General features: G+C 42.3%; 1 protein-coding gene across 3 annotated transcripts in view; it reads left to right on the top strand.

Annotated features, from left to right (window-relative positions):
* LOC123287945 (clathrin heavy chain 2-like) overlaps window positions 1–27,365 on the top strand; it is a 28,603-nt gene extending 1,238 nt beyond the window's left edge. The window contains exons 3-8 of one of the 3 annotated variants that reach the window (XM_070516644.1): window positions 1,042–1,184; window positions 1,543–1,774; window positions 6,184–6,329; window positions 26,000–26,183; window positions 26,327–26,443; window positions 27,226–27,365. In XM_070516644.1, coding sequence (XP_070372745.1) covers window positions 1,042–1,184; window positions 1,543–1,774; window positions 6,184–6,329; window positions 26,000–26,183; window positions 26,327–26,329 — 708 coding nt within the window. In that variant the 3' untranslated portion in view covers window positions 26,330–26,443; window positions 27,226–27,365. Of the gene's footprint in view, window positions 1–1,041; window positions 1,185–1,542; window positions 1,775–6,183; window positions 6,330–23,797; window positions 26,184–26,326; window positions 26,444–27,225 lie in introns of those variants that run through there. The other 2 variants (XM_070516646.1, XM_070516645.1) reach the window with 2 other exon arrangements.
* Window positions 27,366–28,000: the final 635 nt, after the last annotated feature.

Genomic DNA, 28,000 nt, shown 5'->3' with positions numbered 1-28,000 from the left:
GTACTCTGCTTTCTAACACATAGGAGGCCAGCCTCACATACCAGTTCCCCTTCATCATTGTGTGTGATGGCTTTGACTTTGTCTACGACCTCGTCCTGTACTTATACTGAAACAACCTGCAGAAGTACATAGATCTACATTCAGAAGGTACTGCTGGGACCATCACTGCTGGCTCCCAGGTGACGTTTGGCTGCCTTTGTGCCTCGGTTGGTGGTTGGTGATAATAGTCTATACCTAAGAGGCTGCCTCTGACCCTTGAGTGTGTCTGAGACTGGTAGTTTGAAGGGTAATGTCTTAAGTCAGCTCAGGCTGCCATAGCAGAGTTCCACAGACCAGGCAAACATTTTCAACAGCAAACATTTTTTTCTCACAGTTCTGGAAGCTGGAAGTCCAAGATCAAGGTGCTGACCCTGCCACCTTGGCTTGATTCCTTCCAAGGCCTCTCTCGGCTTGCAGACAGCCACCTTCTGTCTGTGTCCTCACATGGTGTTTTCTCTTTGCCTGTGCCCCTGCTGTCTCTTCCTCTTTTTTTTTTTTATTTTTTGAGGAAGATTAGCCTTGAGTAACTACTGCCAATCCTCCTCTTTTTACTGAGGAAGACTGGCCCTGAGCTAACATCCATGCCCATCTTCCTCTACTTTATGCATGGGACGCCTACCACAGCATGGCTTTTGCCAAGTGGTGCCATATCCATACCCGGGATCCAAACCAGCAAACCTGGGCTGCCGAGAAGCAGAGCATGCGCACTTAACCGCTGTGCCACCGGGCTGGCTCCTCTTCCTCTTCTTATAAGTACACCAGTCCCATGGGATTAGGGCCCCAGCCTTATGACTTCATTTAACTTTAATTATCTCCTTCAAAGGCCTATCTTAAAATACAGTCACATCTGGGGTTAGAGCTTCAACATGAATTTTGGAGGGGGAGCAGTTCGCTTCATCACAGGAGCCCTTTCAGGTTTTTGACCATACTGTCCAAATCTTGGGAGCCTTGGGGCAGTGACCTGTGCATGCAGCACTGAAGTCACCACCTTGCCCATTCTAGGTCAACCCTGGCCGAATCCCAGCCGTGGTTGGAGGGCTGCTTGATATAGATTGTTCTGAGGATATCATTAAAAACCTAATCATGGTGGTGAGAGGACAGTTCTCCACTGATGAGCTGGTGGCTGAAGTAGAAAACGGAAACAGGTAAGGTATTCTAGCCTGGTATCTTCTTGTAGCCCTGCGGTCTAGTGTTCGTTTTTAAGTCCCTGACTGATTCTCTAAGATCCCTTCACGTTAGCCTCCTGGCCCCAGGACTGACTGTCTCTGGCTGGTCTTTCATGTAACACATCTTTAGATCTACTAGTGAGTTATTTCTATTGATATTGAAGACCTTTGGGAAAAATTTAACAATTGACATCTGGAACTCAAATCTGTCTTGGTCCCTAGAGCAACATGAAGTTAATGGAATGGGAGATTATTTTGTTTCTAGAAGCAACCTTCAGAGTCCAGGGGCTGGACGTTAGCTCTGAGACTGTTAATGGTGCGCTTCCTTCTCTCAAAGGCTAAAGCTGCTGCTTCTCTGGCTGGAGTCCCGGAGCCATGAAGGCTGTGAGGAGCCTGCCACTCACAGTGCGCTCGCCAAGATCTGCATTGACAGCAGCAGCCCCGAGTGCTTCCTGAGAGAGAATGCCTACAACAACAGCCTTGTGGTGCGCCAGTACTCTGAGAAAAGGGACCCACATCTGGCCTGCCTTGCCTGGGAGAGGGGGCAGTGTGACCTTGAGCTCATCGAGGTGTGCGGCAGATATGCTCAGCTGCCAGGCCTCCTGAGGCAGGGCTTCAGACGCATCGTCTGTGGGGTCTGATGAGGGCTGCTTCTGAACCTCACCATGGCGGGTCGTGAAATGCATTTCCATAACCTTAGTTTCCTTCCAGTTCTGACACCTTGTCTCTGACCTGCCTGTGCCCTGTTTGTATGTATTGTGCCTGTGGGTCTGACTGGCCCCTGGTCTGTCCTATCAGTCCTCTGCTTACAGTCTTCAGTGCTGCCCGGTGTCCTGAGGGCAAAACTGAACCCCTTACCTGACCCAGGAGCTCCTCTGTGGACTGCCACCCTCCCCCAACCGACCTGACCACCTCCCCTTTTGCCTCTCCACCTGCATTCCCTTGCACTTCCTGCCCCTCTTCTTGGTGCAGCCCCTTGTACATGCCCTTCACCATCTCTTCCCAACCACGGAGCTTTCACTGGCCCCTCTTTGGAATGTTCCCCCAGGCCTCCTGCTTACCTCTGCCTTGGCTTGGTTCTACATGTATTCAATTACTTTTTTAGGTTGAGCTGTTGATACTTAACCACATGACCTAAAACTCCAGAAATCTCATGTGCATGCACCTGACGTTCGTCTGACTGTAAGCTCCTTGTGGGCAGCTGGTCTGTTTGCCCTCAGCACCTCAGAGCATCTGGCAGCACAGTAGAAAGTCACAGCTGGGACAGGAGTCTATTAGGCATCAGGCATCCAGAGGTGAAGATCAAGAGCAGCTCGCTTTTCTTATCCTACTCTAGCTTTGGACACACCACTGAAGCGACAATCTGGGCGGACATAGCCCCCCACCTGCGAGTCTCTGGGGAGCCTGGGGACTTTAGTTAGTTTGATACCATAAGCCACCTTTTGGCTTAATTTACCACCTTTTTAACAAAGTGCAGTTAAAGACCTTTTGGAGGTCTTTGCATCCATCTGCCCTATGAGGTGATGTGTCCTTTTAGTAAGGCAGTTCACATAGGACAGAGACACCCTTGGTCTGCTCTTTGGGCAGGAGAGCTGTGGTGAGATTTCAGGGCAGGCACCTGTGTGCTTGGCGCTGGGCCAGCCCACTCCTGGCCACCTGCTGTGTACAGGAGCAGCCTGCATTCGCAGACACACGTGGATCATGCAAGGAATCTGATTCCCGCCAGGCCTTAGCAAGTCCCTCACAGACTGGAATGTTCCAATGGACAGTTGGTTTTTTGGAGATACATTGAAACATTCAGAAAAGAGTCTCAAGTTCAGTCAATGAAAGCATATTTTAATGTTCGTAGGCCTTAAAATATTGCATCATGTATGCTGTTCTATACCAGTTCTACACTATTCTGATAACACTTTAGAGATAGTTTAGAGCTAGCTACATGTGAGTATTTAAATTTAAATTAACTAAAATTAAAAGCTAGTTCCTCCTTCATCCACGACATTTCAAATGCTTGGTAGCCTCCCATAGCTAGTGGTGGCTCTATCTATAGGACAGCACAGGTCCGAACATCTTCATCTCAGAAACTTCTGCTGGGCAACACCGCTTTAGAGAGAGGGCTTGATATGCGAGGAGCTGTACCTCGCTGTAAGTTGTAAACTGAGAAATGGGCCTTTGGAGACAGCTCGTCGCTCTTAAGAGGGCATTGTCAACCCTTTCGGATGCTGCTGGTCTCATGTCGAAGCACTACATCTCTCTCTTGGGCTCTGGCTTTCCGCAAGTGTCAGGTCAGAGGGAACTGACTGGGGTGGGTCCCTCAAGTAGCTTCCATTGGTTGGCTGCTTGTGTTATACACAAGTGTGCTCATTTCAGGTTTGCAATGAGAATTCTCTGTTCAAAAGCTAGGCCCACTACCTGGTTCACAGGAAGGACCCAGAGCTCTGGGCTCAAGTCCTTGAGGAGACCAGCCCATCCAGGAGACAGCTGGTTGACCAGGTGAGGCACAGAAAGCGCAGGGGGATGTATGTGTGTGCGCGCCCACATGCTGCCCTCTAGTCATCTGTGGCTCAAGTGACTGGCTTGATTATTATATCAAAAACATCTCAGAGGTGTGATCAGACAATCTTGCAAACCTTCACTACTCTCTTCTCTCTCTAGAAGCAGCTTGCCTAAAAATGGGTTTCATTCCCAAGGGTGCGCTAACTTGGAGCCGTTTATTGGTTAAGGGTACAGGCTTGGCCCTAATCTCTAAAGCAGGGATGTTCAGCCTCAGTAAAAGGAATATCTGATGGCATGCCTGCATGCTGCATCCTGATATTTTTCCACCTCAGCCCTTGCTGACAAAAGTTAAGTGACTGTCAACATTGTCTCAACTGGACTTCCCTTAGTTGAGGAGCCCCTTGTACCCTTATGACCATCCACCGTCTCCTTGGAGCTGGGGTCCAGTGCTGGGGCAGGGGGTCCTTCCTAGGTGCACCCTGACAGGTAGTTGTTGGCCTCGCCCTTCAGTGGGCTTCCTGTAGGCCCTCAGCATTAGCAGATGGTGCCTTCGTCTTCCTCAGCGCTGTCCCCTAGCTGCTGAGCACAGTGTTCAGGGCTGGCCTAAGACCAGGTGGGAATGAGATCCTGGTCCAACAAGTGGGCTTCATTCAGCCTGAGGTGGTCAATTAAAGCACCTACCTGCCCTGAGGACGTTGCCAGCCCACTGGGCGCATTTGTTTAAACTCAAGGGTTAGCGTTCCCCTGTATCTCTACTGAATTTCACCTTCTTGCTCTCTGTCCACTGTTGTCATGCCCATGTTATTATTTTTTTCTTAATAAACTTTTTATTGTGGAACATTTCTAGCTGTGTAGAAGCTCACGTTATTTTGAATCTTCATTATTCAGCTTTGGACTTATCCATCTCTCAGATTTTCTTGAGAGTTTAATGCACTTCATCCAAACCTGATGGAGCCACTGAGCAGCAGAGAGCGTGGGGCACTCGGTTAAGAGTCCTCTAGGGATCTTCCTTCAAGTTCGCGGACAACAGGTTTCTCCAGCTGTGGTCCTGCTGCCTCGTGCGTCTTGTAGGTCACATCATATTGGAACCAGGAAGAGCAGCTTTAACGTTACGCTGAACTGAAGCCAGTGGGTGCCTCTGGGTCTCCCCATGTCTGTGTGGAGCCACTGGTCCTGTCATTATGTCCGCTGTGACTGAGTATTCATAGCCGCCTCCTGGGGACATTCTCCTGCAGTGCCCTTCTAATTAGAGGGAATGTGTGATGGCAGTGGCAGACTGCTTTTAGGTCTGGAGTGGAAACTCATTATGGAAAGTTTACTTACTGGAAGCAGTGTTCTGAGGTGACCTTAGGTTGGGCATCCTGTTTAACTCAAATAGATGGTAGAAATTTATTTTTGCCCTTAAAACAACCAGTGTGTATTTCGAGTGCTGCAAGGTTTTCGAGAATTGAAAGCACATCTCCTCTGAGTGGACTTGGTTTGCTATGTCGCAGCTGTCCTTTCCCTTGAGTGTACGCGGCTTGTTACCTACTGCAGTAGCCCCTTTTCTCGACCTCCTCTGCATGTGTATTGGGATTGTTATAAACTCCTTGGAGCAAGAACTTTTGCCTCTTACGGTGCCGTGGAGTATGTAGTGGCCGCTTGTAAGGTGGACTAGGCTGACCTTGATCCTAGTTCCATTGAAGCCCCTCACGATTGCATGGTGAAAGTTCATGGCCAGAGGTGTATGTCAGCGTGTCAGACCTCCTCAGAGCTGTCTGTTCTTTCTCATTAGTGGACTGCTATTGCCCACCTGATGAAAACCAGAAACTTGACAGAAATGATAGATCCTGAAGTCGCCGAAGGCCCCTGCTATAAAGTGCAAAGAGAACAGTGCTGGTCTCCTAGCCCGCTATTATTTGGGAATTGTATTCTTTGGAAAAATGTCTTTTTGCCCAATTTGTACATTTTCTTGTAGGTGAGACACCCATAGTTGAATCAGGGGTGCGTGGCCAGTCTTTTGTTGGTCTTTCCTTCAGAGCGTGGTTCTGAGGGCTCTGGCTCGGGGTGTGCTTGACTGCATCCCTGCAGGTGGGCTGGGCCACAGCCGCGGCAGTGCTCTAGGCTATCAAGGGGCCAGTGGGGGCCCTGTGGAGGCCACATTTGCTATGAACAATGGCTTACGAAAACGAAGATGAAAGCAGACGTGCGTCTCAGCTACCTGCTTAGTGCACTGTGTTCCTGGCTTTGGAGTAAATTTACAGTATGGTCATTGGTGCAGAGATAATTCTGTAGCCCTTTTGGTGTGAGAGAAAGAAATTGTTAAAATAGGGCAAACAGAGAAATCCCTGTGATTGACTCCTTTAAACACCTTTCCTTTGTACCGTGAGAAATCTCCCATTTTCTATTCCAGACTGTCTTGGAGGAATCTTTCCCTTCTGTTTAGCTTCAAAGATACCATCTTGAAAGAACTTTATGTAACCTTTCTAATGATTTTTTAAACCAGTTGGTACAAACAGCATTGTCAGAAACACAGGATCCTGAAGAGGTCTCAGTCACTGTGAAGGCCTTCATGACAGCTGACCTGCCTAACGAACTGATTGAGCTGCTGGAGAAGATGGTTCTGCATACCTCTGTCTTCAGTGAGCACAGGTGAGGGTATGCCAGGGTGCTCCTTGACATTCACGTTCCATTACATCTCGTCTCACCTCACCCATCCAGCCTCACCGTCAGCTGCTCCCCGGACATGTGGCCAGTCTTCTTACTGCCTTTGTGTCTTCAGCCCAGCCCTTCTCTTCACTTATTTAAATCCTACCTGTCTCTGTCTAGCCCAGCATAAAATTTACTTTTTCCAGGAAGCTGTCCTTCCTCTTACGGCTCTGGCCCACATTGTTCTTTAGCCACACTGCTCAGAGAAAGGGAGCTAACATTTGTTAGGGCCTACTGTGTCCCGAGTATGTGTAATCTTGAAATCATGGGGAACAAAGCTTGGAAACAGATGGCAAGAAACTAAATCTGGGCACATATCAGGGAAGACTTGCTAGAGATGCACTGAGAGGTATGATGAGTGGGAGCTGGGATAGGAACAGCATTCTGGGCAGAAGCAACTGCATGAGCAGCCCCCCGGAGGGAACAGAGCATGCTTCAGTGAGGCCTCACCTGGTATTTGCCGCCACTTTAGAATTCATTATGAGGGATTCTGTGTCAGACAGGTCGTAATGTGTTCACATTGAAAATCCTGCTGTATAAAGATTTAATTGTAAGATTTATTTTGTAGGCCAGAAGGGCTTTCAAGGTATGTGGTTATTATGTTAAGATATGTGTGTGTGTGTTTGTTTTTAAACATGGAAATGCTATATGGTAAATTATTGAATGTGAAATTATATATTTTTAAGTTAATTTTTATTGAATTTATGATAGTTTACAATCTTATGAAATTTCAGTTGTACATTATTGCTTGTCAGTCATGTTGTAGGTGCACCCCTTCACCCTTTGTGCCCTCCCCCACCCCCCCTTTCCCCTGGAAAACACTAATCTGTTCTCTTTGTCCACAGGTTTAAATTCCTCATATGAGTGGAGTCATACAGAGATTGTCGTTCTCTATCTGGCTTATTTCACTTAACATAATTCCCTCAAGGTCCATCCATGTTGTTGCAAATGGGACGATTTTATTCTTTTTTACGGCTGAGTAGTATCCCATTGTGTATATATGCCATATCTTCTTTATCCAATCATCACTTGATGGGCACTTAGGTTGCTTCCACGTCTTGGCTATTGTAAACAGTGCTGCAATAAACATTGGGGTGCATAGGACTTTTGGGATTGCTGACTTCAAGCTCTTTGGATAGATACCCAGTAGTGGGATGGCTGGATCGTATGGTAGTTCTATTTTTAATTTTTTGAGGAATCTCCATACTGTTTTCCATAGTGGCTGCACCAGTTTGCATTCCCACCAACAGTGTATGAGGGTTCATTTTTCTCCACAACCTCTCCAACGTTTGTTACTATTTGTTTTGGTTATTTTTGCCATTCTAATGGGTGTAAGGTGATATCTTAGTGGAGTTTTGATTTTCATTTCCCTGATGATCAGTGATGATGAACATCTTTTCATGTGCCTATTGGCCATCTGTATGTCTTCTTTGGAGAAATGTCTGTTCATGTCTCCTGCCCATTTATTTTTAATTTTTATTGAGTTAATGATAGGTTACAATCTTGTCAAATTTCAGTTGTACATTATTGTTTGTCAGTCGTGTTGTAAGTGCACCCCTTCACCCTTTGTGCCCTCCCCCCACCCCACCTTTCCCCTGGTAGCCACTAATCTGTTCTCTTTGTCTGCATTTTTAAATTCCTCATATGAGTGGAGTCATACAGAGATTGTCCTCTATCTGGCTTATTTCACTTAACATAATTCCCTCAAGGTCCATCCTTGTTGTTGCAAATGGGACAATTTTGTTCTTTTTTATGACTGAGTAGTATTCTATTGTGTATATGTATACCACATCTTCTTTATCCAGTCATCAGTTGATGGCCACTTAGATTGCTTCCACTTCTTGGCTATTGTAAATAATGCTGCAATGAACAGTGGGGTGCATGGGACTTTTGGAATTGCTGACTTCAAGTTCTTTGGATAGATACCCAGTAGTGGGATGGCTGGATCGTATGGTATTTCTATTTTTAATTTTTTGAGGAATCTCCATACTGTTTTCCATAGTGGCTGTACCAGTTTGCATTTCCACCAACAGTGTATTCGGGATCCTTTTTCTCCACAACCTCTCCAATGTTTGTTACGGATATTTTTGTCATACTAATGAGTGTAAGGTGATATCTTAGTGTAGTTTTGATTTGCATTTCCCTGATGATCAGCGATGATGAACAACTTTTCATATGCCTATTGGCCATCTGTATGTCTTCTTTGGAGAAATGTCTGTTCATGTCTCCTGCCCATTTTGTGGTTGGGTTGTTTGATTTTTTGTTGAGTTGTGTGTGTTCTTTATATATTATGGATATTAACCCTTTATCAGATGTATGACTTGCAAATATGTTTTCTCAGTTAGTGGGTTGTTTTTTTGTTTCAATCCTGTTTTCCTTTGCCTTGAAGAAGCTCTTTAGTCTGATGAAGTCCCATTTGTTTATTCTTTCTATTGTTTCCCTTGTCTGAGAAGATGTGGTACCCGAAAAGGTCCTTTTAATACTGATGTCAAAGAGTGTGCTGCCTACGTTTTCTTCTAGAAGCCTTATGGTTTCAGGTCTTACCTTTGGGTCTTGGATCCATTTTGAGTTTATTTCGGTGAATGGTGAAAAAGAATGGTCAGTTTTCATTCTTTCACATGTGGCTTTCCAGTTTTCCCAGTACCTTTTGTTGAAAAGACTTTCTTTTCTCCATTGTATGCCCTCAGCTGCTTTGTCGAAGATTAGCTGTCCATAGCTGTGTGGTTTTATTTCTGGGCTTTCAATTCTGTTCCATTGACCTGTGCACCTGTTTTTGTACCAGTACCATGCTGTTTTGATTACTGTAACTTTGTAATATGTTTTGAAGTCAGGGATTGTGATGCCTCCAGCTGTGTTCTTTTTTCTCAGGATTGCTTTAGCAATTCGGGGTCTTTTGTTGCCCCATATGAATTTTAGGATTCTTTGTTCAATTTCTGTAAAGAATGTCATTGGGATTCTGATTGGGATTCCATTGAATCTGTAGATTCCTTTAGGTAGAATGGAGATTTTAACTATGTTTATTCTTCCAATCCAAGTACATGGAATGCCTTTCCATCTCTTTATGTCATCATCCATTTCTTTCAGAAAAGCCTTGTAGTTTTCGGCGTATAGGTCTTTAACTTCCTTAGTTAAATTCACGCAGGGGTATTTTATGCTTTTTGTAGTGATTGTGAATGGTATTGTGTTCTTGAGTTCTTTTTCTGTTAGTTTGTTATTAGAGTATAGAAATGCTACTGATTTATGTAAATTGATCTTATACCCTGCAACTTTGCTATAGTTGTTGATTATTTCTAATAGTTTTCCAATGGTTTCTTTGGGGTTTTCTATATATAACATCATGTCGTCTGCAAACAGCGAGAGTTTCACTTCTTCCCTCCCTATTTGGATTCCTTTTATTCCTTTCTCTGGCCTAATTGCTTTGGCCAAAACCTCCAGTACTATGTTAAATAAGAGTGGTGATAGAGGGCATCCTTGTCTTGTTCCTGTTCTCAGGGGGATGGTGCTCTGTTTTTGCCCATTGAGTATGATGCTGGCTGTGGGTTTGTCATATATGGCCTTTATTATGTTGAGGTAATTCCCTTCTATCCCCATTTTGTTCAGAGTTTTTATCATAAAAGGCTGTTGGATCTTGTCAAATGCTTTCTCTGCATCTATTGAGATGATCATGTGGTTTTTATTCCTCAATTTGTTGATGTGGTGTATCACATTGATTGATTTGCGGATGTTGAACCATCCCTGTGTCCCTGGTATGAATCCCACTTGATCATGATGTATGATCCTTTTCATGAATTGCTGAATTCGGGTTGCCAAAATTATGTTGAGAATTTTTGCATCTATGTTCATCAGCGATGTTGGCCTGTAGTTCTTTTTCGTGCTGTCCTTGTCAGGCTTTGGTATCAGCGTGATGTTGGCCTCGTAGAATGTGTTAGGAAGTGTTCCATCTTCCCTAATTTTTTGGAATAGCTTGAAAAGGATAAGTATTAAATCCTCTCTAAAAGTTTGGTAGAATTCCCCAGGAAAGCCATCTGGTCCTGGGGTTTTATTCTTTGGGATGCTTTTGATTGCTGTTTCAATCTCCTTCCTTGTGATTGGTGTGTTCAAATTGTCTGCTTCTTCTTGACTCAGCTTTGGGAGATTGTAAGATTCTAAGAATTTATCCATTTCCTCTAGGTTATCCATTTTGCTGGCATGTAGTTTTTCGTAGTATTCTCTTATAATCCATTGTATTTCTGTGGAGTCTGCTGTTATTTCTCCTCTTTCATTTCTGATTTTGTTTATTTGAGCTTTCTCTCTTTTTTTCTTTGTAAGTCTGGCCAGGTGTTTGTCAATTTTATTTATCTTCTCAAAGAACCAGGTCTTTGTTTCATTGATCCTTTCTACTGCCTTTTTTGTTTCAATAGCATTTATTTCTGCTCTGATTTTTATTATTTTTCTCCTTCTGCTGACTTTGGGCTTTGTTTGTTCTTCTTTCTCTAATTCAGTTAGGTGTAATTTGAGATTGCTTATTTGGGATTTTTTTGTTTGTTAAGGTGTGCTTGTATTGCGATGAGTTTCCCTCCTAATGCAGCTTTTGCTGTACCTTCTATGAGGTGGTATGGCATGTTATCATTTTCATTTGTCTCCAGAAATTTTTTTATTTCTTCTTTAATTTCTTTAATGATCTATTGCTTGTTCAATAGCATATTGTTTAATCTCCACATCTTTGTCCCTTTCTCAGCTTTTTTCTTATAATTAATTTATAGCTTTATAGCATTATGATAGGAGAAGATACTTGTTATTATGTCAGTTTTTTTAAATTTATAGAGGCTTGCCTTGTTTCCCAACATATCGTCTATCCTTGAGAACATTCCATGCGCACCTGAGAAGAATGTGTATTCTGCTGTTTTTGGATGGAGTGTTCTATATATGTCTATTAAGTCCAACTGTTTTAGCTTTTCATTTAATTCCACTGTTTCCTTGTTGATTTTCTGTCTGGATGATCTGTCAATTGATGTGAGTGGGGTGTTGAGGTCCCCTACTATTATTGTGTTATTTTTGATATCTTCTTTTAGGTTTGTTAATAGTTGCTTTATGAAGTTTGGTGCTCCTGTGTAGGGTGCATAGATATTTATAAGCATTATTTCTTCTTGATGTAGTGTCCCTTTGATCATTATATACTGACCCTCTATGTCTCTCTCTACCTGCCTTATCTTGAAATCTGCTTTGTCTGATATAAGTATTGCGACACCTGCTTTCTTTTGTTTGCTATTAGCTTGGAGTATTGTCTTCCACCCCTTCACTCTGAGCCTGTGTTTGTCCTTGGAGGTGAGGTGTGTTTCCTGGAGGCAACAAATTGTTGGATCTTGTTCTTTAATCCATCTTGCCACTCTGTGTCTTTTTATTGGAGAGTTCAATCCGTTTACATTGATCGTGATTATTGATGCATGAGAGCTTAATGCTGTCATTCTGTCACTCGTCCAGTTTTCCTGCATTTCCTTTGTTGCTCGTCCTGTGTGTTTTGGCCTACCTGTTGACTTCTGCAGTTTCTTATGCTGGGTTTCTTAGCTTTTTCCTCATTTATTTTTTGTGTCTCTGTTCTGTTTTTTAGTTTAGTGGCTACCCTGAAGTTTTTATTCAGAATCTCATGCATAACATAGTTCATTTTCTGGTGTCCTTAACCTAAACTGTTTCAGTCCCTTTGCTCCTCCCCTCCTAAGTTATTATTGTCATCTCTTATTCCAACTTGTGTCGTGAGTTTGTGGTTAAAGTGACAAGGTTGTCTTCGTTTTTGGTATTTTCTTCCCTTTATCCTAGTGCTATAGTTGAATATTTGCTATCTTATTCTGATTCTATCTTTTTGTCTCCTTACTCTGTGTTTTGTGACCCTTTCTCACTTTTTTAATTTTTTCAGGTATGAGGGCCTTCTTGAGTATTTCTTGTAGTGGGGACCTCATGGCTACGAAGTCCCTTAGCTTTTGTTTGTCTGGGAAAGATTTAATTTCTCCCTCATATCTGAAGGATATTTTTGCTGGATAGAGTATTCTTGGCTGAAGATTTTTATCTTTTAAAGTTTTCAATATGTCATTCCAATCTCTCCTAGCTTGTAAGGTTTCTGCAGAGAAATCTGCTGAAAGTCTGATATGGGTTCCTTTGTAGATTATTTTCTTCTGCCTTGCTGCCCTGAGTATTCTTTCTTTGTCCTTCACTTTTGCCAGTTTTACTACTATATGCCTTGCAGTAGGTCTTCTTACATTGACAAATCTAGGAGATCTGAAAGCTTCCTCCACACACATTTCTCTCTCATTCCCTAGACTTGGGAATTTCTCTGCTATTACTTCTTTGGGCATGCTTTCCGCTCTATTCTCCTTTTTGTCGCCCTTGAGGATACCAATAATTCTTAGGTTGCATTTCCTCATTGAGTTGGCTATTTCTTGGAGATTTTCTTGATTTCTTTTCAGTTGAAATTATATTTCAATGTAATCATAAACCCTGATTGATTATAGGGTGTCAGAGTTAAGGTATCTGAGGTGACTAGGATATTCTGTCTTGCTGTCTGGCTAATCTCCTTTGATAGATATTAGCTTGTGAGTTCTTCCAGCAAAAGACATTTAAAGGTGGTTCTCACTGTGTGTGCTGCTGCCTTGGGCACTGTTGCTTCTCAGACATGCAGGGGGAACTTCAAGTTCTTGCTCTTCTTTCTGTGACTCACTGCTTCACCAGTCATAGTTTCACGTGCAGGTGAAAATAGCCTGGGTTGGCTTTGTGGCAGATAGACACCTATATATGTGGACAGAGACTATCACTGGAAAAGCTTAAAGTGTACTTTGAAATATGCAGTCTTTAAAATGAATCAATGAGCTAGTGAGTAAATAAAGAAAGCTTTAGATAAAAAAAGACCTGGAGAAGTAGGAGGGACACAGTCTGACTTGCCAAACTCTACTGAACCTGGGCTGTGGTTCTCACACCTTACAGGACACAGAGGACCACAAGACCTAAGGGCCTACAAAAGGTGGGAAGTCTACAAACAAACCCCTCCTGAATGCAAGGATAAACTTTTATCCCAGTGTTGTCTAGCTCTCTGCTGAGAGACCAGCTAAAACAAAACAAAGCAAAAAAGAGCTGTTTTGAACCATGGTGCTAGATTATGAGGACAACCTGGCCCTGCCACACTGATCCACTAATGGATTTTAGCACAAATTCTTGTGAACTGGTGTAGTATTAAAAACCCCCAGGTGGAAATTTAATTTTGAAGTGATTGCCATCAGGTAGTACCTTCAGATCTCTGCCGGAGACGAACACAAATCCTTTTAGGAGAAACCTACCTTCTAGCAAGGCCTCAAAGAATTCTTACAGATAACATTCCAAGAAATAATGAGCTCAGGTAAAAACACTGACAGAATGGGTCAGAAAACAAGGTACCATTAGTATGAGCAAGGTAAGAGAGTAGAGTCAGACCTGCCTAGAGAGACTAGAAGTATTGGAATTATCACAGAATATAAAATTACTTGTAATGTGGTTAAATACCAAAAAAAGGTTAAGCATATGTTTTAAAATACCAAATAACTTTGATAAATATAAATATATATGTATTTGAAATTGAAGTAAATGCCAAAGGGGTTTAGCAGCATTAGAGAGTAAACGAATTGGAAGGTAGATATGAAGAAATTGCAAGAACATGGCCAAGACAGGTAGGTGGGAAATATGAAAGAGTTTAAGAGACATACAGGTTGAAGGGAGATCTAATCAGAGCCTCAGAGCAGAGAGTGAGGCACTGTTTGGAAGGAGAATGATGGAGATCTAGTTCTCAAATTCAGGAAGTCTGGCAAATCCTGAGGAGGATTAATTTTTTAAAACCACCCTTACGTGTGTTATAGCAAAACTACAGGACATCAAAAAAAAATTTTAAGCAGCCGGAGAGAATTTATGAAGGAATGTGAATTATATTGACAGCAGACTTCTCAATAGCCTCAGTGGAAACCAAAGAATGATGGGATGATACAGTGATTTCAAAGTGCATTAACATGACTAATAAGTTGAAAATAGAAGAATGAAAAAACGTTAGACAAATGCAAAACCTCAAAACACTTGTATTCTTCTGATATTTTTATATATATAAATAATATGATCCATATTAGTATGACATAAAACAGGCTGTAGTGTGAGAACCATTATCAAAGCAAAGAGGGCCAGTACATAATGATGAAATGTTCAGTTCACCAAGAAGATAATTCTGAACTTATACACCTAATAATATAGCCTCAAAATATATAAATCAAAAATTGACAAAACTGCAAGGAGACATAGGCAAATTCACCATACTGGGAGATCTTAACATACCTCCAAGTAATTGATAGAACAATTGGAATAAAAAACTAAGTATCTTAAAAAGTATACATAAACAAAGACAATAATAAATATACGTTTTAAAGTACATAAAAACAGTGTAACTGTTGACAGTTAATGTGGATTATAAGCTTACTGGAATGAATTTACACATAATATATTCAATAAGTAGACATTATTAAAGAAAAATTAGAAGACAAATAAAAAACTGGACCTCACCAATCCTACCCACTCAACCATGGTAAACAGCTTGATAGAAATTCCTGAATAATCAGACCATGTTGAAAGACATCAGTTTTACCTGCATCACTCAAATTCAGTGTAATACCAGTAAAAATTCCTATTTGTTTACTTATGGAACTTGACAAGGAGATTTAAAATTGTATATCAAGAGGCGGGACCAAGATAGCAGAGTGAGTGGTCTCCTTTGTCTCTCCCCCTTCAGATCTACAACTAATTGGACATTCACCGGTTAACGGTTAACAAAGGATATCCAGATAGTATCTCAAGACGTCTGAGAGACTCGTGCTGCTATACATCGGAAGGCGGATGGACTTCCCCCGGAAGGAGGTAGAAATAGGTGAAATCTCTCCGACCCCCGACCCCCGGACAGCCTAGTACCTGAAAGAGGCTCTCTTCCAGTGGACTCCCCCATAGCATCGCCATGCACCAAGGGCAGGAATGTGCACTCACCAGTGGAGCAACGATGGAAACAGGTGACAACAGCCCTACCTAAGCCCCCGCGATTACACCTAAGCCCAGGGGGAAACTCCAAGGTCCTGCACCCGCCGACAGGGAAAGACTCTGCTCGCCATTAGCAGAGAGGCCTCGCCCAGCATTCAGAACAAGGGGAAGCTCCCAGGGAGCGGATTCCCTGGCAGGGCACCAGCCTGAAGCCGCTGCCAGGCCCACGGTCTCAGGCTGTGCACAGACAGTGCAGGAGGTGCCCAGACTTCCCGTGGACGTGCTTGGGGACTCGGTGGAGCTCCATCACCCGGCTCCACGGCCCAGGGGGAAAGTCCAGGGTCCCGCACCCACCAGCAGGGAAAGCCTCTGCTCGCCCATTAGTGGGGAGACTCCGCCCAGCATACAGAACACCAGGAGACTCCCAGGGAGCTGATTCCCCCCATTTGGAACACCAGGAAGCTCCCAAAGAGCAAAATTCCCGGCAAGGCAGCAGTGCACCAGCCGCCGCCAGGCCCACGGACTCTGGCTATCAGACGAAGCAAGGGGCTCCCAGAGATTCCATGAGAGTGGTGTGGGGCTGAGTGGAGCTCCAGTGGAATGGGTACGTGGCCCCGGGAGAACTCCAGGTTCCCACAGGAGCCTCAGCGAAAGCCTCTGCGCAGCACTAGTGAAGAGGTCCCGACCAGCAATCACAAGGCTGGAAGGCCCTGGGGCAAAAGTAGCACAGCTAGGTGAGCTAACGACAGACTGCAGAAGATACTCATAGCTCTGCTGGGACCTATAGTGGACAAGTGTGATCTTGTGGGCTCTGACAGTGACAGAGCTGCGATTATAGGTGATCCTGCTCCTGGCTGCTGGGAAAGTCCATAACACCGCTGCAGACCCCAAGGAGGGAGCGTGTCTAGGTGGGCTGCAACAGTAGGCACCAGCAGCCTGAGGCCCCCTTGCGATTGCCCCCACAACTGACGAGGGACTGCACAGGGCCACTGTGACTACGAGGAGAGGCCCAGATCCAGTCAGTAACAGCTGACAGGGTTCCTGGTTGGTGCAGTCTAAAGAGCTTCTCCCCCCCACACACCAGTTGCAACAAGTGGAAGCAGCGACTAAACTCTATCTCTATGCAGAGGCACAAATCCATGCCATAAAGCAGTATGAAAAAATATATTAACTCTTCAGAACAGAAGGAAAATGATAAGCACCCAGTAAACAGTCCCAAAGACAATGAAATCTATAACCTAAATGAAGATGATTTCAAAACAGCCATGATTAAAAAACTCAACGAGTTAGAATTCAGATAGACAACTCAATGAGTTCAGGAGCTATGTCACAAAAGAGCTTGATGCTATAAAGAAGAACCAATTAGAAATACTGGAGATGAAGAACATAGTGGAGGAGATTAAGAAAAATCTGGACTCTCTGAACAGTGGGGTCGATAATATGGAGGGCAGAATTAGCAATTTGGAGGATAGGAATATAGAAATGCTGCAGGCAGAGGAGGAGAGAGAACTAAGACTAAAAAGAAACAAAGAAACTCTCCGAGAATTATCCGACTCAATTAGGAGATGCAACGTAAGGGTTATAGGTATACCACAGGGAGAAGAGAAGGAGAAGGGGGCAGAAGGCCTGTTCAAAGAAATAATGGCTGAGAACTTTCCAAACTTGGGAAGAGAGATGCAACTTCATGTGACAGAAGCCAATAGATCTCCAAACTTTATTAATGCAAGAAGACCAGCCACAAGGCATATAGTAATGAAGCTGGCTAAAGTCAACAACAAAGAGAAAATACTAAGGGCAGCCAGGCAGAAGAAAATAGCTTACAAAGGAAACCCCATAAGGCTATCAGCAGATTTCTCAGGAGATACTGTACAGGCTAGAAGAGATTGGAATGAAATATTCAAAACTCTGAAGCACAAAAACCTGCAGCCAAGAATACTCTACCTAGCGAAAATATCCTTCAAATACGATGGAGAAATAAAACCTTTCCCAGATAAACGAAAGTTAAGGGAGTTCATTGCCACAAAACCTCCTCTTCAAGAAGTGCTCAAGAAGAACCTCATACCTGAAAAATCAAAAAAAGGAAAGGGGTTACAAAATCCAGAACAAAGGAGATAAGCAGAAGGACAGTAACACAAAGTAGCAGCACTCCATCAGGAAGGTTAGCAAAAGTTAAATAAAACATTAAAGATAAACAGAACGGAGACACCAAGAATAAATATAACCTAGTCATTTTAACCACAACTCACAACACAAAAAAGAAGAGAAAAAAAATCTGACAATAACAACCTAGAAGGGAAAGAGAAAAGGGGTGGAACGTTTTAATTTAAGGAAATAAGAGGCTATCAGAAAAAGGGCTATCTCATCTACGAGATGTGTTATACAAACCATCTGGTAACCACTAAACAAATAACAAGAATAAAGGCACAAATTACAAATAAGAAGAAAGCCAATACAGAAATTTACCTACTTGAATTAGGAATCCAAAAAACATGGGAAGAGAAACAAAGGAAATGCAAAAGAACCGGAAAACAAGTAATAAAATGGCAGCAGTAGGCCCCCACGTATCAATAATCACTCTAAATGTAAATGGATTGAACTCTCCAATCAAAAGACACAGAGTGGCAGGATGGATCAAAGAACAAGATCCAACAAAATGCTGCCTCCAGGAAACACACCTCAGCCCCAAAGACAAACACAGACTCAGAGTGAAGGGATGGAAGACAGTACTCCCAGCTAATAATGAACAAAAGAAAGTAGGTGTTGCCATACTTATATCAGACAAAGTAGACTTCAAAGCAAAACAGATAAAGACAAAGAGGGGCAGTATATAATGATGAAAGGGACACTCCACCAAAATGACATAACACTTATAAATATATGCGCACCCAACACAGGAGCACCAAAATTTGTAAAGGAACTATTACTAAAAGGAGACATCAACAACAATACAATAATAGTAGGGGACCTCAACACCCCGTTAACACCAGTGGATAGATCATCCAGAGAGAAAATCAACAAGGAAATTATAGAATTAAATGAAAAATTAGACCAGATGGACTTAATAGATATATATAGAACTCTTCATCCAAAAACAGCAGGTTACACATTCTTCTCAAGTGTGCATGGAACATTCTCAAGGATAGACCATATCTTGGGAAACAAAGCAAGCATCAATAAGTTCAAGAGGGTTGAAATAATATCGAGCATCTTTTCGGATCATAATGCTATGAAACTAGAAATCAACTACAAGAATAAAGCTGGGAAAGGGGCAAAAATGTGGAGACTAAACAACATGATACTGAACAAACAATGGATTATTGAAGAAATTAAAGAAGAAATCTGGAGACATATGAAAATGAAAACACACCATACTAACTTATTTGGGACGCAGCAAAGGAATTCCTAAGAGGGAAATTCATTGCAATACAGGCTCACCTCAATAAGCAAGAAAAATCTTACATAAACAGCCTCAAACGACACCTAACAGAATTAGAAAAGAAAAACAAAGCCCAAAGTCAGTAGAAGGAGGGAAATAATAAAAATTAGAGCAGAAGTAAACGATATTGAAACAAAAAAGACAGTAGAAAGGATCAATGAAACAAAGAGTTGGTTCTTTGAAAAATTTAACAAAATCGATAAACCCTTAGCCAGACTCACTAAGAAAAAAAGAGAGAAGTCTCAAATAAATAAAATTAGAAATGAGAGAGGAGAAATCACAACAGATACCGAAGAAATACAAAGGATCATAAGAGAATACTATGAAAAACTATATGCCAACAAATTGAACAACGTAGAAGAAATGGGTAAATTCCTAGACTCGTACAACCTCCCCAAACTGAATCAGGAAGAAATAGAGAATCTGAATAGACCAATCGCGACTAAAGAAATAGAAACAGTAATAAAAAAACCACCCCAAAAATAAGAGTCCAGGACCAGTCGGCTTCTCTGGAGAGTTCTACCAAACATTCAAAGAAGATTTAATACCTATCCTTCTCAAACTGTTCCAGAAAATAGAGGAAGATGGAGCACTCCCTAATACATTCTATGAAGCCAACATCACCCTGATCCCCCAACCTGACAAGGACAACACAAAGAAGGAAAACTACAGGCCAATATCACTGATGAACATAGATGCAAAAATCCTCAACAAAATTTTGGCAAACCAAATACAGCAATACATCAAAAAGATTATACACCATGATCAAGTGGGATTTATACCAGGGACACAGGGATGACTCAACATCCGCAAGTCAATCAACGTGATTGACTACATTAGCAAAATGAGAAACAAAAACCACATGATCATCTCAATAGATGCAGAGAAAGCATTCGACAAGATCCAACATCCATTTATGATGAAAACCCTCAATAAAATACGTATAGAAGGAAAGTATGTCAACATAATAAAAAAGGCCATATAGGACAAACCCACAGCCAACATCATACTCAACGGACAAAACCTGAAACCCATCCCTCTCAGAACAGGAACAAGACAAGGGTGCCCACTTTCACCACTCTTATTCAGCATAGTACTGGAGGTGTTGGCCAGAGCAATTCAGCAGGAAAAAGAAATAAAAGGAATCCAAATAGGCAATGAAGAAGTAAAACTCTCACTGTTTGCAGACAACATGATCTTATATATAGAAAACCCCAAAGAATCCATAGAAAAACTATTAGAAACAATCAACAGCTACAGCAAAGTTGCAGGGTATAAAATCAATTTGCATAAATCAGTAGCATTTCTATACACTAACAATGAACTAACAGAAAAAGATCTCAAGAACTCAATCCCATTGATGATCGCAACAAAAAGAATAAAATACCTTGGGATAAATTTAACCAAAGAAGGGGCTGGCCCCGTGGCCGAGTGGTTAAGTTCGCGCGCTCCGCTGCAGGCAGCCCAGTGTTTCGTTGGTTCGAATCCTGGGCGCAGACATGGCACTGCTCATCAGACCACGCTGAGGCAGCGTCCCACATGCCATAACTAGAAGAACCCACAACGAAGAATATACAACTATGTACCGGGGGGCTTTGGGGAGAAAAAGGAAATAATAAAAATCTTTAAAAAAAAAAAAATTTAACCAAAGAAGTGAAAGATCTATACAATGAAAACTACAAGAATTTCTTGAAAGTAATCGATGACGACATAAAGAAATGAAAAGACATTCCATGCACATGGATTGGAAGAATAAACATGATTAAAATGTCCATACTACTTAAAGCAATCTACAGATTCAACGCCATCCCAATCAGAATCCCAAGGACATTCTTTACAGAAATTGAACAAAGAATCCTAAAATTCATATGGGGCAACAAAAGACCCCGAATTGCTAAAGCAATCCTGAGAAAGAAGAACAAAGCTGGAGGCATCACAATCCCTGACTTCAAAACATACTGCAAAGCTACAGTAATCAGAACAGCATGGTACTGGTACAAAATCAGGTGCACAGGTCAATGGAACAGAATTGAAAGCCCAGAAATAAAACCACACATCTATGGACAGCTAATCTTTGACAAAGGAGCTGAGGACCTACAGTGGAGAAAAGAAAGTCTCTTCAACAAGTGGTGCTGGGAAAACTGGACAGCCACATGTAAAGGAATGAAAATCGACCATTCTTTTTCACCATTCACTAAAATGAACTCAAAATGGATCAAAGACCTAAAGATTAGGCCTGAAACAATAAGTCTTCTGGAAGAGAATATAGGCAGTACACTCCTTGACATCAGCTTCAAAAGAACCTTTTTGGACACCATAACCCCTCAGATGAGGGAAACAATAGAAAGAATAAACAAATGGGACTTTATCAGACTAAAGAGCTTCTTGAAGGCAAGGGAAAACAGGATTGAAACAAAAAACCAGCCCACTAATTGGGAAAAAATATTTACAAGTTATTTATCTGACAAATGGGTAATCTCCCTAATATATACAGAACTCACACAACTCAACAACAAAAAATCAAACAACCCAATCACAAAATGGGCAGGAGAGATGAACAGACATTTCTCCAAAGAAGATATATGGATGGCCAAGAGACACATGAAAAGGTGCTCATCATCACTAATCATCAGGGAAATGCAAATCAAAACTACACTAAGATATCACCTTACACCTGTTAGAATGGCAAAAATATCCAAAACCAACAATGACAAATGTTGGAGAGGCTGTGGAGAAAAAGGAACCCTCATACACTGTTGGTGGGAATGCAAACTGGTGCAGCCACTATGGAAAACAGTATGGAGAATCCTCAAAAAGTTAAAAATAAAAATACCATATGACCCAGCTATCCCACTACTGGGTATTTATCCTAAGAAACTGAAGTCAGCAATTCCAAAAGTCCCATGCACCCCTATGTTCATCGCAGCATTATTCACAATAGCCAAGACGTGGAACCAACCTAAGTGCCCAGCAACTGATGATTGGATAAAGAAGATATGGTATATATATATACAATGGAATACTACTCAGCCATAAAAAAGGACAAAGTCGTCCCATTCACAACAACATGGATAGACCTTGAGGGTATTATATTGAATGAAATAAGCCAGACAGAGAAAGATAAACTGTATATGACTCCACTCATAGGTGGTAGTTAACATATAGACAAAGAGAACTGATCGGTGGTTACCAGGGGAAAGGGGGGGTGGGGGGAGAGCACTAGGGGTGAAGTGGTGTACCTACAACATGACTAATAATGATGTACAACTGTAATTTCACAAGGTTGTTAGCTATCATAATCTTAATAAAAATAAATAAATAAAAATAAGAAAAAAGATTTGTATCAAAAGGATAAAAAGCCAAGAATAGTCCAGATGCTCCTAAAGCAATAAATTACCCAAGAGGTAGGAGTGGGTGTTGGGATGGCAAGGTGCTTACTCTAATCTAGAATTATTATAGAACTGAATTAAGACATGATGATTTGGGCAAGGAATAGGGAAATGGACCATTATAATAAAGAGCCCTAAAATATCCCACATGTATATAAAACATTTATTTATGACAGAGCTGGCTTTAAAGTTAGAAACGATAGATTTTTCAATAAGCGATGTTGGGACAATTGGTTTTCTATATGGGAAAAAGTTAAAATTGGACATCCATACTATGTAAAAGGCAAAACTGTAATATTTTTAGAGTTTATGTGTAGAAAAAGAATATATTTATGTCCTAATGAACACTTAAACCAGTCACAAAAAAACATAAACCTTTTTTGGAAAACTGATAAATAGGACTATGTTAAACTTAAGAACTTTATCATAAGGTGAGAAAAGGGGAAGCTGTGAACAGGGAGATGACATTTGCAACATACATAACCAACAAAAAACTAGTATGGAGAACATGTAATAAAAGAAAAACTCGACCTGATAGAAAATTCAACAGAGCACTTTAGCAGTCCTCCTCTGAGAGGAGAGACAGCAGTGATGCGTCTGAGGCAGGAGTTCAGCCTCATCAGCCACCAAGGAAACTGTGTGGCTGCTGTGCGCCATCACTTTCCTCCTGCAGGGCAGCGGGGATCTAGCTCTCCTAATCAGCACTAGGATGTTAAGCAACTCGGGCTCTTACGTGCCCTGCTGGGAATGCTTGTTACACTTGGAAAGCAGTGTGTGCCAGAACATGCAGTTTCCACTCTTGTTTTGAACCCTAAAGAAACTTGCCTTACGTGTTGTCAGGAGATGTGCAAGAAGGCTCAAAGCAGCACAGTTTCCAAGAGCAAAGATCTGAAAGCAGTCCAAACACCCATCAATAAATAGGCTGTGGTACCATCATACAGTGGGGTACCATGTCACAGTGGAAATTAATACTGTACAACAGCCTGGCTGAATCTTAGGTTCTAAATTCTTAATATTTTTTCTTTATTCTTTTTAATTATTAACACAGTAAAATTGACCTTTTGGGGAAGATGTACAATATTAGGAATTTTAACATGTCTAAATTCATGTCACCACCTCAATCAAGATACAGAACAGTTCTGTGACCCTATTAAACTCCCCTATGTGAGCATCCCTTTATAGTTACAACTCCCCAACCCTGCACCCCTGACAGCCACACATCTGTTCCCCATCGCTCTAGTTTTGCCTTTCAAGAATGTCATGTAAAGGGAATCACATAGTATGTAATCTTTTGAGACTGGCTTCTTTCACTCAGCATAATGCCTTTGAGATTCACCCAAGTTGTGTGCATCAATAGTTTGTTCTTTTTATTGCTGAATAGTGTTCCGTTGTGCGAGTGTACCACAGTTTATCTGTTCACTCAGTCGCTGAAGGACGTTTGGGTTGTTTTCACTTTGCAGTGATCATGAATACTGCTGTTCTAAACCTATGTGTCCAGATTTTTGTTTGAACATGTGCAGAAGTTGTTGGGTCATACGGTACGTGTATGTTTAAGAAAATGTCAAACTGTTGTTTTCCAGAATGGCTGTATCATTTGCATTCCCACCAGCAATGTGTGAGAATTCCGGTTGCTCTGCATCTTCATCAGCACTTGGTATTATCAGTATTTTTTATTTTAGCCATTCTAATAAGCTTATAGTGGTATGGCATTGTGGTTTTAATTTGTATTTTCCGGATGGCTAATAATGTTAAACAACTTTTCTTGTGCTTATTTGCCATCCATATATCCTCTTGGGGAAGCGTCTCTTTAAATCTTTTGCCTGTTTTTTAATTGGATTATTTGGATTTTTACTGTTGAGTTTTAAGGGTTATTAAATATTCTGTTTTCAAGTTCTTTGTTGGATATGTGATTTACAAATATGTTTTTCCCAGTGTGTAGCTTCTCTTTTTGTTCTCCTAACAGTATCATTCACAGACCAAAAGTTTTCATTTTGATCAAGTCCAATTCATAAACTTTTCTTTCTTTCTTTTTTTTTTTTGAGGAAGATAGCCCTGAGCTAACTGCTGCCAATCCTCCTCTTTTCACTGAGGAAGAGTGGCCCTGAGCTAACATCCGTGCCCATCTTCCTCTACTTTCTATGTGGGACGCCTACCACAGCATGGCATGCCAAGCGGTGCCGGGTCCACACCCGGGATCCGAACCTGCAAACCCCGGGCCGCTGAAGCAGAATGTGCAAAGTTAACCGCTGTGCCCCTGGGCCGCCCCCATAAACTTTTCTTTTGTGGATAGTGTTTTGCTGTTAAGTCTAAGAACTCTGCCTAATCCCAGGTCACAAAGATTGTCTCCTGTGTCTCCTTCTAAAGGTTTATAGTTTTACATTTACATTCAGATCTATGGCCCAGCATCCAGTAAGGTGTGAAGTTCAGGTCGACTTTCATCTTTCTGCGTGTATGTGTCCAGTCGTTTCAGCATCATTTGTTGAATACTTTCTCCATAGAATTGCTTTTACATCTTTGTCAAAAATCAGTTGGCCAGGTAGTGTGATTCCTCCAACTTTATTCTTGTTCAGAATTTAGAATTATCTTGTCTATATCTACAGGAATATCTCCTGGGATTTTTATTGGAATTGCATGAAATCTATAGGCCAATTTAGGGAGAATTGGTATCTTTACTATGCTGAGTCTGTAAACACAATATGTCTCTCCATTTGTTTAGATCTTTGATTTTTCTCATCAGCATTTTATAGTTTTCAGCATGTAGATCATATCCATGTTTAATTAGATTTATATGTAAGTATTTCATATTTTTGGAGCTATTGTAGGTTTTTTTTTTTTGGTTTACAGTTGTACATTGCTAGTATATAGAAATACAATTGATTTTTGTTTTTGACGTATTCTGCAACCTTGCTAAACTTAGTTATTAGTTCTAGGATTTTTTTTATTTTTGTAGATTCCTCAGAATTTTCTGTCAATCATGTTGCCTGAAAATAGGGATAGTCTTATTTTTTCCTTTCTAATCTAGATACTTTTTATTTCTTTTTCTTGCCTAAATGCCTTGACTAGAGCCTCCAGTACAAAGTCAAATTGAAGTGGTGACAGCAGACATCCTTGTCTTCTTCCTGATTCTGGGGGCAACATCCAGTTGCTAACCATTGAGTATGATGTTAGCTGTGGGTTTTTTGTAGATATCCTTCGTCAGATTGAAGAAGTTCCCTTCTATTTCTAGTTTGCTGAGAGTTTTTATCATTAATGGATGTTGGGTTTTGTGAGATGCTTTTTCTGAATTGATGATGACCACATTCTTTTTCATTTTTCGATTCTTAATATGATGTATTACATTGATTTATTTCCACATTTTTGAATAGGGAAAAAGAAAACACTTTTATATGCGTATAGTGTGATTAAAGAAAAGGAAAGTTCAAAAGCGTGCAAAACTGTCTATATTGCTTAGATATGCAATATATGTGGTTCAACTATAAGGAACCGCAAAGAACTGATAGAGGCACTATTCAGGAGAATAGGAACTTCTGAAGTGGGAGCAGAAGGCAGCTCCTGGAGAAGCCACCGCAGCCCTCCAGTGATTGGTGGTGTCTAATTTCTCTTAGCTGGTGCTTTCCCAAGACCCCATATACTTCATCAGTATTCTATTGTATCTACTTATCAGTCATGTGTGTGTGTATTAAATGCTTTTAAATTGAGGGTCTTGGGTGGTTGACCTGCCAGATAGTATTGTGTGCAGTCTTCATTCCTGTGAGACTATGCTGACCACCACCTCTTGTCAGGAATCTCCAGAATCTGCTGATCCTGACCGCCGTTAAGGCGGACCACACACGGGTCATGGAATACATAAGCCACCTGGACAACTGCGATGCCCCAGCCATTGCCAGCATTGCTGTCAGCAGTGCCCTGTACGAGGAGGCGTTTGTCATCTTCCGCAAGTTTGACATGAATGCCTCAGCAATCTGGGTGAGGGTGAGCTGCTGAGTACTGTTGGCTTAGACCCTAGCTTCCTTTGCCGCATTGTGTCCTCGTCACCACCGAGGGCCTCAGAGCCTCTGGTTGTCCCATGCGTCTCTCAGAGTCTTGTGCTCCTCTCTGCTCCTCACCAGTGACCCGCCTTCACAGCGTGTTGGCTCCTTCCGTCTGCTGTTACCCAGCCTTCCCCCAGCACTCTCCTAGACTCGAGTACCTGACGTGAAGTCATGTGGTCAGCCCTGGTGACCGAGGTATCTGATTCTCAGAGGCTTTCACCCATGACAATTGTTCCCACCCTTCACCCCCACGCTACTTCAGCTCCCCAGAGCAATCCTGCCAGCCCCCACACCTACCTTCAGCCTCAACCAAGAGCTCTTCATTAATCCTCATCTCTTTCCTCCCAGTCTGCGGCCTTTTCTGGTTTTATTTCTAAGGCAGTTGTAAACTGTGGGACATATCTCTTTAACTGCTCTCTTACCAGTATTCATTACATCCTTGCCTCTTACCTTACCATTTTTCTGTATCTGCCATGAAACCTCCAACCCAGAATCCTCTCTTTTCGATTCCCACATGGGCTGTGGCCTTGCTCTGAGACCAGAATATAAGGTGGGTGGCTGCTGCACCCCGGCCCTCCAGGCTGCCCTGCAAGCCTGTTTCTGCCTGATGAGCTATCTCATTCCCCACAGCAGCTCCTTTGAACCTTTTTACAGCCTTTATGCCCCTTTGTACTGTCTCACCTCCCAAGACCAGGACACAACTCTGGTGTCCTGCCGCTGGCCCAAAAAGCTTAGCCTGACTGTCTCCATTTCTTTATGCCTCTTCATTGGAGTGTCTCTTCTCCATCTGGCATCCCCCTCCCTGTACAAACCACTCTCATTCTTTCCCTCCATTCACTCATCTGAGAAATACTTAACCACCAATTGCATTGAACTGAATTGAAATGGTCATGCAACTTTAGGCAGAACAGAAATCCGTCTGCTCCCTGGGAGCTGACTGAGTGATGTGGAGACTGAGAGCCTCTTGTAACCCCTAGGTCCTGATCGAGCACGTGGGAAATCTAGACCGAGCATACGAGTTTGCAGAGAGATGCAATGAGCCTGCTGTGTGGAGTCAGCTGGCCCGCGCCCAGCTCCAGAAAGACTTGGTGAAGGAAGCCATCGACTCCTACATCAGAGCTGATGACCCTTCCTCTTACCTGGAGGTCACTGAGGCAACCAGTAGGAGCAGTAAGTGAACCTCTTCTCTACGGGATGCTGCCTCTCACTGGCGTGAAGCCTGGAGAGGCAGGAGTATGGCCCTTGCAGCAATCCACATGTATTATGCATCCAGAGATGTTGGGGAGGCACTGAGTGAAAGTTTCCTAAAAGAGTCTGAGATGAATATTATTCTGTTAATGACACTGGCTCTTTAGTTGACCGTTACCCTCTTTTACAGGACTCGACAGTTTAAGCACAATGGATATCACTGTTGTAATAACTTTGAGGTGAGAGACTTGGACTCAGAGTCTCTTTGGGCCTTCCCAGTTGCTTGTGGCACCAGCGTTTCCGGTGGCTGGAGTAAGCATCCATCTCCTGGGGAGGTCTTTGGTTGGTCACATGGAGGATCCCATCCCCAGGGCAGCTCCCGTGTGGTTCTGTCCCCTCCCCTTCTCCCACCTGGGACAGGGCTCTGCTTGGCAGGCCAAGTCCAAGACCTTCGAGACCTTACCTGGAGCCCGAGCCCTCAGCGATGCAAAGCGGGAGAATAGATGTCTTGGCTGAGGACAGAAGGGGAGGAGTTGAGTCCCCTATCTGAACCTAGCAGCTCTG

This window comes from Equus asinus, chromosome 8 (genome assembly GCF_041296235.1).
Source record: "Equus asinus isolate D_3611 breed Donkey chromosome 8, EquAss-T2T_v2, whole genome shotgun sequence".
Taxonomy (NCBI): domain Eukaryota; kingdom Metazoa; phylum Chordata; class Mammalia; order Perissodactyla; family Equidae; genus Equus; species Equus asinus.
This window is presented reverse-complemented; position numbering and strand designations above follow the sequence as displayed.